We start from the raw sequence: 14,876 nt of genomic DNA, 5'->3' as shown, positions 1-14,876 counted from the left end.
TGGCCATCTGTATATCTTCTTTTGAGATCTTCTCACTTCCTTTTCTTACTGGCAGCTGCCATTAGGCTTCTTCCAACAGCCTTTTTTATCTCTTTAACAAGTGGTGCTGGGAAAACTGGTCAACCACTTGTAAAAGAATGAAACTAGAACACTTTCTAACACCATACACAAAAATAAACTCAAAATGGATTACAGATCTCAACGTAAGACTAGAAACTATAAAACTCCTAGAGGAGAACATAGACAAAACACTCTCCCACATACATCACAGCAGGATCCTCTATGACCCACCTCCCAGAATATTGGAAATAAAAGCAAAAATAAACAAATGGGACCTAATTAAACTTAAAAGCTTCTGCACAACAAAGGAAACTATCAGCAAGGTGAAAAGACAGCCTTCAGAATGGGAGAAAATAATAGCAAATGAAGGAACTGACAAACAACTAATCTCAAAAATATACAAGCAACTCCTACAGCTCAACTCCAGAAAAATAAATGACCCAATCAAAAAATGGGCCAAAGAACTAAACAGACATTTCTCCAAAGAAGACATACAGATGGCTAACAAACACATGAAAAGATGCTCAACATCACTCATTATCAGAGAAATGCAAATCAAAACCACTATGAGGTACCATTTCACGCCAGTCAGAATGGCTGCAATCCAAAAGTCTACAAGCAATAAATGCTGGAGAGGGTGTGGAGAAAAGGGAAGCCTCTTACACTGTTGGTGGGAATGCAAACTAGTACAGCCACTATGGAGAACAGTGTGGAGATTCCTTAAAAAACTGGAAATAGAACTGCCTTATGATCCAGCAGTCCCACTGCTGGGCATACACACTGAGGAAACCAGAAGGGAAAGAGACACGTGTACCCCAATGTTCATCACAGCACTGTTCATAATAGCCAGGACATGGAAGCAACCTAGATGTCCATCAGCAGATGAATGGCTAAGAGAGCTGTGGTACATATACACAATGGAGTATTACTCAGCCATTAAAAAGAATACATTTGAATCAGTTCTAATGAGATGGATGAAACTGGAACCTATTATACAGAGTGAAGTAAGCCAGAAAGAAAAACACCAATACAGTATACTAATGCATATATATGGAATTTAGAAGAATGGTAACAATAACCCTGTGTACGAGATAGCAAAAGAGACACTGATGTATAGATCAGTCTTGTGGACTCTGTGGGAGAGGGAGAGGGTGGGGAGATTTGGGAGAATGGCATTGAAACATGTGTAATATCATGTATGAGACGAGTCGCCAGTCCAGGTTCTATGCACGATGCTGGATGCTTGGGGCTGGTGCACTGGGACGGCCCAGAGGGATGGTATGGGGACGGAGGAGGGAGGAGTGTTCAGGATGGGGAGCACGGGTATACCTGTGGCAAATTCATTTCGATGTTGGGCAAAACTAATACAATATTGTAAAGTTTAAAAATAAAATAAAATTTAAAAAAAATTAAAAGCACCTTTGGCTTTTCCTAACACTTTCCTCATTTCCCTTTTAACCCTGGCCACTGCCTGGTTCCAGTATTCCATTCCCAGGTTTTGGATTTTTGGTTATGGCAGCATATGTCTTTCAGGACCATAGTCTGTGTTAGATGTCTATTACTACATAATAAAATAGTAATATCTATTACTACATAATAAAATTGCCTCAAAATTTAGCTGATTATAATCAATAAAATTATCTTAGTTTCCATGTTTCAAATTCCAGTTTCAAATTTCCATGAAATCTGGAAGCAGCTTAGCTGGGAAGCTCTGACTGAGTCTCTTATGTGGCTGTGGTCAATACTGGCCAGGCCTGCAATTTTTTAAATAGTGACTGGTGCTGAGAAACTGCTTCCAGGGAGATCATGGGTCAGTGGCCTTTCATGGAGTCTAGCCTAAAGAAATCATCTCTGATGCATGCAGAATTTAAAAGATTGTCACACAAAAATGAATTATTTCTGTGTGAGAAAAAAGCATTTCACAACTTTATCACAAATTTTTCTCATAATGTGGGTTCTTATTATTTCCAATAGTGATATGAGACGATGGAAGTTAATGACATGGTACATATTATATTATGTTTTACAAAGGGAAGAAATCAAGATTCAAAGAGGTTAAGTAATTTTCATAAGAGAGATCAAATTGATAGGGCCTGAAAATAGATTGCTATATTTGGTAACTGTGAAATCAGCTTTCCTAGTCACTGATTCATCATTCATTGTCTCATCAGATTTAAAGAGCTTGTTCTAATTTTTGTACACTTAATTTGATACTCTTATATAACTTCTTATTAAAGTTTAATTACTTATTGAAGATGAAAGCTCAGCTTGACTTCACAGTGATCTTTCCTTATCCACCAAACTGATTTATCATTTGAGAGCTATATTTTAAATTAAAATGAAATTAAAACTCAAATCAAAAAAGTTATGAGCACTATTTTTTTTCCTTTAAAAGGGAAATTTAATCAGTTTTAGGTCAGTAAATATTTAAACTCTAATTGTTTATGCTCATAAATGTACACAAAGGGGTCCTCTTGACAGAGTGCATACTTAGAATTAAGTCAATTAGTATAATATAGAGTGGCACGATATGCCAGGCATTTGAATTTACCAATCTATGGGATTATTTCAAGACGGACATTTAAGATCACATGTTGGCTTCTATCCACGGGAAAAAAATCCCTTGAAATGACCAAATCAATACAGAATAAGCAAAATTATTTTTCAGTGTTGGAAAAAAGGAAAGACACTAGAATTCCTCAAAAGCTTTGAGGTCTTTTGTCGACCACAGTACACAAAGGATTGGATTTAAGGGAATAAAGACTATCTGCGTGTTAAAATAGTCAAAGGATGGACTCTGAGGAAATAAGCACATAACATTCCCCCAGTAGAAGCCCAGATTTAAAAAAAATAGCAGTCTGTAAATTATCAGGAAAAAGTGTATATTTGTAAATGGCTGTCTGGAGGACAAACTGGTACATTTGGGTGGACACATCTGCAATACTGATGTATCAAAAGCTTGAAAATTTGAAAACCTTTTGACTAAATTCCCTGACCAATATAAAACAGTGAATGTTTATTGTAACATTCTTATAGTTTGGAACAATTTTTTAAAAAACTTAAATTTCCACAAATAGAATATCAATTAGATAAATCGCTGTAAATTGATACAACTTGCCACACAACCAGAGTATAAATCTAACTGGGCAAATATGAAGAGTATCTGACTTTAAGTGTTTAGTAGGATCAGTCTTTGTATTTCTGTGTGTGTGTATGTGTATGTGTGTGTGTGTACCTGAGCCTGCCCACCATCTATTGAAACAGAGTGACTTTTATAGCAGATTGTAAAGTAAAAATAGCAGATTATAAAACAACTTATAGCATGACCTTAAATTTATTTAAATATATTTTTAATTGCCTAATAGAATGATAGCAAAATATGAAGACTAGTTACCTTTAATTTATGGGAGTTATAAAGAATTTTCTGATAATTAGCAGTCATTTCTAGTTATTCTTCCCTATGTATTTAACTCAAGTATAAACAAATAGAATTTCTTTTTTAATTCTGTGACTTTTATATTTCAAAAATAAAATACGGTGCATAAATCATAGTATATTACAAAGCTGTGCACTCCTTGCTCTTGATAAACTAGGACATGCTCTTCCATAAGCAGATCCAGGAGGGGAAAATGCACCATCTCATCTGAAGGATGCAAATGTATTTAGTCAAACAAGAAACTGGCTCATTTGAGAGTTTATAGCAAACAAGGACAGAAAGTAGTTTGCATAATTTTCTTATGCTCCTTTTATAGTGTTTATCTTTTATGCGGCTCTTTGGAACAGTTGCTAGCCACCTGTCAATAATGTGGCCTTTTATAGACTCAACCTTTTATTGTTCTCATGCCCTTGACATATAAAAAAAACAACCTTAGAAGGAGTCCGTGTTGAATATGGTGGGCAACATACTAATTTTAAATTTAAAAGACTGTCTTTTGTAGACTGAAATAAAGAGAGAGTTTTGAATGACATGAAGAGAATAGGCATGCTATGCAATCCTCTTTAGCAGGAATAAAAATAAATTCATTATTTTATAAACATTTTTTGAAAGTTAGTTAAGAATCATATTTAAAGCCCTAGCCAGTGGAAAACTAAGCCACATAGAATTCATTTAAAGTTGTTGTAACAGTTTTGCATAATTTTGCATCAGTTCCAAGTGAAAATATTTGGATTGTGAATCCAACAATTACATAAATATTTTGTATATGTAAACAGTTGTTGAAACTTCTTTTTGCTGGAATAAGAGATCCAGTGTTTTTTCTCAATTTACATAAAATCTGTCAAGCTAAGTTTTCTACATGTATTTATTGACCTGCATCCTAAAAGCACTTTGCATGATACTGAATGAACACAGTCCTATAAATCTGTATGCAGGAATACATTTCCATTCATAAAGGAATATTATCCAAGCCCTTAAGTAAAAAGCTACCTACTTTTTATTTTGTACAATTAGATTCCTAGTTCTCTGAATATAATAATCATGAACAAGAACAATAAATGAAGCAAGTTTCAAACCAATGTAAATTCTTTCTACTCTTGTTAAAAAATAAAAAACCAAACATCCTGATACACAAACACAACATTTCCAACACCATTTCCCACTCTTAGTCACATAAGATGCGGAGCTACAATTTAATATTTATGCAGAGAAATATGAATTAAAAATATCACATTCTCATATTGTATTTGGGAGACAACTTCATGTTCTCCTGGATAGAATTTGAATGTTGTGCTTTCAAATTGCACTTCAAAATATTTGTAGTTCTTCAAACATGGTAGCTAACTGGGCTGACAGTTCTTAGCTGCCAAGAACAATCTTAGATGTGGTCCCCTTTCTGTTCAATGTGTGATTGTTTTAATAGTACGTGGAGGACAGAGGTAGATAGCTCTTTATCAGGAATACATTGGTGAAGATGTGGTTTTTCAATTGGACACAAATGTAATACCCAAGGTGCAATGAGAAGATAATAAAACAGGTAAGATAGCCTGCAAAGTGAATGAGCTTTACTTAAGTTCAATTGTGATTACATTGCCACCTCTACTTACACTGGTGCCCTCATGCATTTATTTTCCTTTAGCCTAGTGAGTATTTTTATAGATCTCTAGAATTTTCTTGGGGTATCTCCTGGTTCTCAGTGTAAATATACTGGGAATAAAATAAACCCAACAATGTTATCTATAACTAAATGATTAATAGGAATCTATGATACTATTTTTGGAATGAAAATTGAATTTGTATATAGAATATATGCTCTTTCTAGTTTTCTAAGTAAACTTTAGAAATACTTATTCATTATCAGTATGTATGAAATAGTGTAGACGTTTCCTTGAACTCAATTTTTTTCCTGTTGGCATTGATATTGAACATGTAATGCTAAGTCATTTCAGTCGTGTTCAACTCTTTGTAGTGCTTTGGACTATAGCTCACCAGGCTCCTCTGTCTATAGGATTCTCCAGGCAAGAATACTTCAGTGGGTCACCTTGCCCTCCTCTGGGGGATCTTCCCGACCCAGGGACTGAATCCATGTCTCTTAAGTCTCCTACGTTGGCAAGTGGGTTTTTTACCACTGGCACCACCTAGGAAGCTCTAAGCATGTAACTAATGCCTTGAATAAAAAGATCTACAAAACAAAGTCTCTCTTTCCTGAACAAAATAATTGAGGACATTCATTCAGAAGCCAGCCATGAAAATTAAAGAGATATGATCAAGCCAAATTTGACAAAAATATGCAGAGTTCTATTGTTAAGGAGCCATAGAACCAGTCTAATGTGATAAACAGATATTGTCAAACTATTATTTAGTAAATTAACTGAAATTGTAGTAAACATGATGTGAGAAACATGCAGGGCTTTACCCATCTTTATTTATCTAGAGTAACTTTCAAACTTAATAGTTAACTAGTAGTGTGTATTTCTGCTTCCTAAGTTGAGATGGTTTGTTTTTTAGTAAGTGTGTTCGCTTACTCAATAATCACATACAAACTTAAAGCCAGTTAACATTTTGTATAATCAGATGTCTTAATAAAATACTTTCATCAATTAGTTGAAGCATACCCATTAGTAGTAGTGCAACCTACCTAAGGAGTACAATTAAATATTCTTAAGTGGCAAATCTGTAACTTCTATTTTTACTTGGAGGATAAAAGACTAACTTCTTAATAGTCCTAATCTGATTTGGTCTATTCATTCTAATTTCATATTTATATCAAGAATTAAAAAACAATGAATTATTAAGGAGTTCTCCTGAATTATACCTGGGTTTTATACTTTGAGTTAGTTCAAGACTCTTACATTTTGAAATTTAGATTTAATGGTATGTAACTCATTTTGACTGTGTAGATCACAATAAACTGTGGGAAATTCTGAAAGACATGGGAATACCAGACCACCTGACCTGCCTCTTGAGAAACCTATATGCAGGTCAGGAAGCAACAGTTAGAACTGGACATGCAACAGACTGGTTCCAAATAGGAAAAGGAGTACATCAAGGCTGTATATTGTCACCCTGCTTATTTAAATTATATGCAGAGTGCGTCATGAGAAACACTGGGGTGGAAGAAGCACAGGCTGGAATCAAGATTGCTGGGAGAAATATCAATAACCTCAGCTATGCAGATGACACCACCCTTATGGCCGAAAGTGAAGAGGAACTAAAAAGGCTCTTGATGAAAGTGAAACTGGAGAGTGAAAAAGTTAGCTTAAAGCTCAACATTCAGAAAATGAAGATCATGGCACAACAGGGAGGCCTGGCGTGCTGCGATTCATGGGGTCGCAAAGAGTCGGACATGACTATGCGACTGAACTGAACTTAACTCATAACTTGATGGTCCAATATAAATGTGTCTTTATGTGCTGTGTTTAGGTTGAGAAATAAAGATTACTGTTGTTCGGGTACAATAAGGAAAATGAGTAGATAGCAAAGATGTATGTAAGTAACTAAAATTATATATATATATACATATATATATATATCACTATGTTCCCTTGAGAAGAGTCCCATATTCTGATTCTCAAACTGGTTATTTAGAAAATCTCTAAGCGAGCATCAACAGATTTCTAAATACGTATTTTCCTTTGATAAGTTGAAAGTAATATTAAAATACTATCAGGTAGTCTATGTTTAAAAATGTAATAGATTCATTGACCTTCTTGGCTCATAAAGTTTTGACATCAGTACTGTGGGAGGACTGTTTCCATAAATGTATTTTAACTCTGGACTGGAAGAAACACAACCTGGAATCAAGATTGCCGGGAGAAATATCAATAACCTCAGATATGCAGATGATACCACCCTTATGGCACAAAGTGAAGAGGAACTACAAAGCCTCTTGATGAAAGTGAAAGTGGAGAGTGAAAAAGTTGGCTTAAAGCTCAACATTCAGAAAACGAAGATCATGGCATCCGGTCCCATCACTTCATGGGAAATAGATGGGGAAACAATGGAAACTGTGTTAGGCTTTATTTTGGGGGGCTCCAAAATCACTGCAGATGGTAACTGCAGCCATGAAATTAAAAGACACTTACTCCTTGGAAGGAAAGTTATGACCAACCTAGATAGCATATTAAAAAGCAGAGACATTACTTTGCCAACAAAGGTCTGTCTAGTCAAGGCTATGGTTTTTCCAATGGTCATGTATGGATGTGAGAGTTGGACTGTGAAGAAAGCTGAGCGCCAAAGAATTGATGCTTTTGAACTGTGGTGTTGGACAAGACTCTTGAGAGTCCCTTGGACTGCAAGGAGATCCAACCAGTCCATTCTGAAGGAGATCAGCCCTGGGATTTCTTTGGAAGGAATGATGCTAAAGCTGAAACTCCAGTACTTTGGCCACCTCATGCGAAGAGTTGACTCATTGGAAAAGACTCTGATGCTGGGAGGGATTAGGGGCAGGAGGAGAAGGGGATGACAGAGGATGAGATGGCTGGATGGCATCACTGACTCGATGGACATGAGTCTGAGTGAACTCCGGGAGTTGGTGATGGACAGGGAGGCCTGGCGTGCTGCGATTCATGGGGTCGCAAAGAATTGGACAGGACTGAGCAACTGAACTGAACTGAACTTAAACCCCTTATTACATATGTATATGAAGTTGATAAAGTAATGATATGTGTATGCCACATATCAAATTCTTATTTTCATGCAACTGTGATTAGTTAGCATAATGTTTTCAGTCAATCTCTTTTCTATTTACAACTCCACTATTCCATTTGTAATGAAGCTAACATCTTCCCAAGTTGTAAAAGCTAACATCTTCCCAAGTTGTAAACATCCTCCTAGTTAAACAAAATTAAATGTTTAAATAGAAGCACATTCTTCATATCTCATTCTTTGTAGATTATTTTTGTACCAGAGTATTTAAGTCTCAAGCTCTAAAATCTAGGATAAATCATAAAAATAAAAGTCAGAACTGGAATCTGAAATCCAAGATGGTTTACTTATTCATTTAAGATGTGACCTTGACAAGTGACTCCTCCTTGGCACTGTTTTCTTCATCCATAGAGTGAACCTGCTAGCCTAGTTTAGTGGTTTTTTACTTTTCAGACAGAAGCCTCTTCTCAAACAATACATATATATAATCTCAACATGTATAAAAGTGAATGATAATAATGGAGCTTTTCTTAGGGAAGAAGCCATGAGGAAGGAGGACAGTGGGGTGGGGCTGAGTGACCCAAGAGTCCAACCCTGTATGCTGCCTGTCCCCTTCCCACAAAACCTACTGAAGATGCTCTCAGTTCAGTTCAGTTCAGTCGCTCAGTCGTGTCCGAGTCTTTGTGACCTCATGAACTGCAGCATGCCAGGCTTCTCTGTCCATCACTACTCCTGGAGTCCACCCAAACCCATATCCATTCAGTCGGTGATGCCATCCAACCATCTCATCCTCTGTTGTCCCCTTCTCCTCCTTCCTTCAGTCTTTCCCAGCATCAGGGTCTTTTCCAGTGAGTCAGCTCTCTGCATCAGGTGGCCAAAGTACTGGAGTTTCAGCTTCAACATTAGTCCCTCCAATGAACACCCAGGACTGATCTCCTTTAGGATGGACTGGTTGGATCTCCTTGCAGTCCAAGGGACTCTCAAGAGTCTTCTCCAACACCACAGTTCAAAAGCATCAATTCTTCGGCACTCAGCTTTCTTTATAGTCCAACTCTCACATCCATACATGACCACTAGAAAAACCATAGCCTTGACTAGACGGACTTTGTTGGCAAAGTAATGCCTCTGCTTCTTAATATGCTGTCTAGGTTGATCATAACTTTTCTTCTAAGAAGCAAGTGTCTTTTAATTTCATGGCTGCAATAACCATCTGCAGTGATTTTGGAGCCCCCCAAAAATAAAGTCTGACACTGTTTCCACTGTCTCCCCATTGGTTTGCCATGAAGTGATGGAACTGGATGCCATGATCTTAGTTTTCTGAATGCTGAGCTTTAAGCCAACTTTTCAGTCTCCTCTTTCACTTTCATCAAGAGGCTCTTTAGTTCTTCTTCACTTTATGCCATAAGGGTGGTGTCATCTGCATATCTGAGATTATTGATATTTCCCCCGGCAATCCTGATTCCAGCTTCTGCTTCCTCTAGCCCAGAATTTCTCATGATGTACTCTGCATATAAGTTAAATAAGCAGGGTGACAGTATACAGCCTTGATGTACTCCTTTTCCTCTTTGGAACCAGTCTGTTGTTCCACGTCTAGTTCTGGTGCTTCCTGACCTGCATATAGGTTTCTCAAGAGGCAGGTCAGGTGGTCTGGTATTCCCATCTCTTGAAGAATTTGCCACTGTTTATTGTGATCCACACAGTCAAAGGCTTTGGCATAGTCAATAAAGCAGAAATAGATGTTCCTCTGGAACATGTTCTTCTCTTGCTTTTTCCATGATCCAGCGGATGTTGGCAATTTGATCTCTGGTTCCTCTGCCTTTTCTAAAACCAGTTTTAACATCTGGAAGTTCATGGTTCATGTATTGTTGTAGCCTGGCTTGGAGAATTTTGAGCATTACTTTACTAGCGTCTGAGATGAGTGCAATTGTGCGGTAGTTTGAGCATTCTTCGGCATTGTTTTTTCTTTGGGATTGGAATGAAAGCTGACTTTTTCCAGTCCTGTGGCCACTGCTGAGTTTTCCAAATTTGCTGGCATATTGAGTGCAGCACTTTCACAGCATCATCTTTCAGGATTTGAAATAGCTCCACTTGAATTCCTTCACCTCCACTAGCTTTGTTCATAGTGATGCTTCCTAAGGCCCACCTGACATCACATTCCAGGATGTCTGGCTCTAGGTGAGTGTGAGTAATCACACCTTTGTGATTATCTGGGTCATGAAGATCTTTTTTGTACAGTTCTTCTGTGTATTCTTGCCATCTCTTCTTAATATCTTATACTTCTGTTAGGTCCATACCATTTCTGTCCTTTATTGAGCCCATCTTTGCATGAAATGTTCCCTTGTTATCTCTAATTTTATTGAAGAGATCTCTAGTCTTTCCCATTCTATTGTTTTCCTCTATTTCTTTGCACTGATGACTAAGGAAGGCTTTCTTATCTCTCCTTGCTATTCTTTGGAACTCTGCATTCAAATGAGTATATCTTTCCTTTCTCCTTTGCTTTTCGCTTCTCTACTTTTCACAGCTATTTGTAAGGCCTCCTCAGACAGCCATTTTGCTGTTTTGCATTTCTTTTTCGTGGGGATGGTCTTGCTCCCTGTCTCCAGTACAGTGTCACGAACCTCCATCCATAGTTCATCAGGCACTCTGTCTATCAGATCTAGTCCCTTAAATCTATTTCTCACTTCCACTGTATAGTCATAAGGAATTTGATTTAGGTCTTACCTGAATGGTCTAGTCTACATCAAATAGTTCCTCAGATGCCATAGATGGATTTTGAAAATAATGTGATTATATGATTTTTACATTTCTTTAAAATTCCAAAATAATGTGATCTCAATTACATAAATTGATATTTGTCTGTTAAAGCCCTGAGAATCCTATCTTTAAAAAACAAATGATATATGCAAATATAAGTTGATTTTAATCTATGATAAGGATTCTAAGGTTAAGAGCCCACAACTCATATTAAATCCTCTGACTTAAGTATTCCATAAAATTGCTCCATAATGTCACCACATAATTTGTATTTAGGAAATGAATACATTAATAAAACACGAAGTCACCCTTTAAGATGCAGAAAATTACAAAAAGTCTTTTAGTTAAATTTTTATTCTCTTGTCCATCTGTACATTTTACTGTGGAGATGAGAAAGAAAAATTTTTTTGGTAAACTTAAAGGCAGAATGTGCTATAAAATGAAGATTCTTCACTCCCAGTTTTGGTTACCAGAAAGAGAACACTTCTGCCAACACATGTGTACAACTAATAGATTCTTGAGGTCATAGGAAGTAGAGCAGTGGAAAATGAGGGAGAAGAGAACACATTGTACAAAATAGTTAATTGCTCGGGAAAAAAAAAAAAAAAAAGCCTGCAGGAGACATGGTTCTTCACAAGCTGTCATTTTCTTTGCCAGTTCCTGAAATGCATGTGATGGATGCAAGGCAAGGGGAACAGCTTTTCACTGTGACTAGTTTCTGGTGACCTTTATGAGCAAGGGTTCTCTTCTACCTCACATTAAGACAATGCATAAAATTAAGTTTTCAGTAATCCCAAAAGGACTCAAAGTTAACCTGTCCCAGCAGTTCCCTTATATAAATTTTGTGGCACAGTTCACCTTCCGCAAGAATAAAGTGTAGATCATTACTTTCCAACAGCCCTGTAAAGAGACCTACTTTACCACACTCCAGGGAAGTTAACGTTCTAGATCTTGAAGTGTCTTTCTGGAACGTGAAGTAATTTGTGGTTTTCTTCTAGTAGCACTGTTAACTCTTGTATTTTTTTTAGGTCCGTGGGGCCGATGCATGGGAGACGGATGTGGCCCAGGAGGCATTCAGACCCGGGCTGTGTGGTGTGCACATGTGGAAGGATGGACAACGTTGCATACAAACTGCAAACCAGCCGAGAGACCCAGTAACCAGCAGAATTGTTTCAAAGTCTGTGACTGGCACAAAGAGTTGTACGACTGGAGGCTGGGCCCGTGGAATCAGTGTCAGCCGGTGATTTCAAAAAGCCTGGAGAAACCCCTGGAGTGCGTTAAGGGAGAGGAAGGCATTCAGGTGCGGGAGATAACGTGCATTGAGAAAGAGAAAGATGTCCCTGCGGAGGATATCATCTGTGAGTACTTCGAGCCCAAGCCGCTCCTGGAGCAGGCCTGCCTCATCCCCTGCCGGCAGGACTGCATCGTGTCCGAGTTTTCCGCCTGGTCGGAATGCTCCAAGACGTGCGGCAGCGGGCTCCAGCACCGGACGCGTCACGTGGTGGCGCCCCCCCAGTTCGGCGGCTCCGGGTGCCCGAACCTGACGGAGTTTCAGGTGTGCCAGTCCGGCCCCTGCGAGGCCGAGGAGCGCATGTACAGCTTGCAGGTGGGGCCCTGGAGCACGTGCTCGATGCCCCACTCGAGACAAGTGAGACAGGCCAGGAGACGGGGGAAGAGTAAAGAGCGGGACAAGGACCGAGGGAAAGGGGTAAAGGATCCAGAGGCCCGTGAACTGATCAAGAAGAAGAGAAACAGAAACAGGCAGAACCGCCAAGAGAACAAATACTGGGACATCCAGATTGGATACCAGACCAGAGAGGTTATGTGCACGAACAAGACAGGGAAAGCTGCGGATTTGAGGTAAGGTATCTCTCTGTCAAGACCACGCGTTAGAGAGTATTTGAGACCTGTGGTTGGAAGTCCTGAAATTCGTCTGTGTGTCCACCTAGGGGAAGCCACCCCCAAGGGGGTCATTTTTCATTTTAAGGAACTTATATGTTTGTGGGTTTCCTGAAGTTATTTTTGTTTTGTTCATACTTAGGCACTCTACCACTAGAGTTCATTTAAATTTTTCTGTCAAAATCTAAAGCTTAGGAGATTCTCTATAAGATGATACTGCTGCTTTAAGTCAGCAATGCTGTTTTACACCTATAAGGGGAAAAAAAAAAAAAAGACTTACATAAAGGGCTGGAGTTTAGGAATGTTCAATTCAGGTACTTATTTTAGTGAGACTAAGGCACATTTGCAATTTCTAAGTTTATAGCATTTTCAGAATTACCCTATAAACAAAATCTAAACCACCACCCAGGGATCTATTTGTAAGAATAATTCCTTTCACATTTTATAAAATGGAATAACTTTCCAGAGAAGAAAAGGGGGAACCAGCAGAAAACAAGGTAAGTAGAAGTTATTTAATCATGAGTAGCTTAGTTTAGAAAACATGTAATTAATTGGCTGCATTGTCTAGACAGAAATTATTTGTCAAGTTATCTCTGGGTAAACAAGGACTGTATTATGAAAGACTTTCTCATGTATGATTTATTTCTTGTGAAAATATTCATTGAGGATTATCTGAAGGATATGAGGTTCTCTGGATATTCTAAATTTTGCTCTTGGATAAGCCAGACCATCTGGGAGTGGCTTATCTGAATCATTTGCATAATTGCTTCTGAAATATTTACGCAACTATGATTTGGAGTGAACTGAGAGAAATTATGGTAACATCACTCAGAATTTTATATCATATTTATTGTAGAAATGACATTGAAAGTGTCATCTGCTCCATCACACAGTCTGTTCTCTTGATTAAAAACACATAAGATAAATTTCACAGAAGTCTCAATCCATGTGCTTCTGGTGAGCATCTGGATCGTTTTCCTTATGGCCCCTGGAAATCTTGTAATAGGTCACGTTTTCCTGTTTACTTTGGCTCTTGAGAATATAAATAGGACTGTGTGGCATGCCTATTATTCACTAACCACCACCCCCCACCTACCCCCCTTCCCCGACCCCACCACTGGCTTCTTTTCCTTCTCATCCTGATTATTTTCCTTCATTCTTTCCTGTCTAATGATTTTACTGTCTACGGATTTTGAAAGCTGACCGAAAGCCTTTTTGAAGCAGGATACAATTGAAATAAGTGAGAAAACAGACAATTGATACATCAATTGATGAGAGACAATTTCTCTCATCATAGTGTTGTTCTGGTTACTATTTTTAGGATATTTGCTACTCCCGTTTTTTACTTACACAATAGTATTTTCTTTCAGCCATACAGTAATTTGCTCTTTCTGTCTATTCAGAAGGTGTTTGTCCAACTATTTTTCTGGTCTTGCTAAAGTATGCTTCTCCTGCCTTCATTACTCAGGTTCCCTATAACCCCCTGTGTGTGTGTGTGTGTGTGTGTGTGTTCACCTCTGATGCTGTCATGTACATTTTCAGTTCAATCTCTGTTTTTTCTTTTCTGTTCAATTTCTGACCTTTTCTTGGTGATTTCCTGATCTTTTTTCCTAAAGTATTAGTTATATTAGTTATTTGGCTCCCACCATTTAATTGAATGAGGCTCCAAGGCAACTTGAGTTTTCTCCTGCTGTCACTGGGTTAATATACTGTAGACATTTAATTTCATGTTGACTACTGAATTAAAAGTATAATTAGAATAGTAGCTACCACTTCATGGAACCTGATATTCCCAACCAGTTATTTGGAAGTAAATAGATTTAAAAATCTGTAGATCTGTCAGGTTCTTATTTCATTAGACATATCGTATCTATTCCAATAAAATGATACTTGCATGTATGTTACAATTTACTTAGTTTATACTAGGCTATAAATGAAACTTTATGTTAAAACAAATTGCTTCATAATATTTCTCTTATTTGAAGACTATACAGACTATATGAATATCTCTGGTTAAGGGAGTTAGTTTTAGTAAAGAAGAGACAACAATTAGATATTTTTCTCACGCATTACACAATAT

At 37.7% G+C, this 14,876-nt stretch overlaps 1 protein-coding gene across 1 annotated transcript in view; it reads left to right on the top strand.

The window, feature by feature from the left end:
• THSD7A (thrombospondin type 1 domain containing 7A) overlaps nt 1-14,876 on the top strand; it is a 488,459-nt gene that overhangs the window by 193,093 nt on the left and 280,490 nt on the right. The window contains exon 2 of the mRNA XM_070787540.1: nt 11,926-12,757. Coding sequence (XP_070643641.1) covers nt 11,926-12,757 — 832 coding nt within the window. The remainder of the gene's footprint in view (nt 1-11,925; nt 12,758-14,876) is intronic.

The sequence above is a fragment of the Bos indicus genome, chromosome 4, assembly GCF_029378745.1.
Source record: "Bos indicus isolate NIAB-ARS_2022 breed Sahiwal x Tharparkar chromosome 4, NIAB-ARS_B.indTharparkar_mat_pri_1.0, whole genome shotgun sequence".
Lineage (NCBI taxonomy): Eukaryota > Metazoa > Chordata > Mammalia > Artiodactyla > Bovidae > Bos > Bos indicus.
This window is presented reverse-complemented; position numbering and strand designations above follow the sequence as displayed.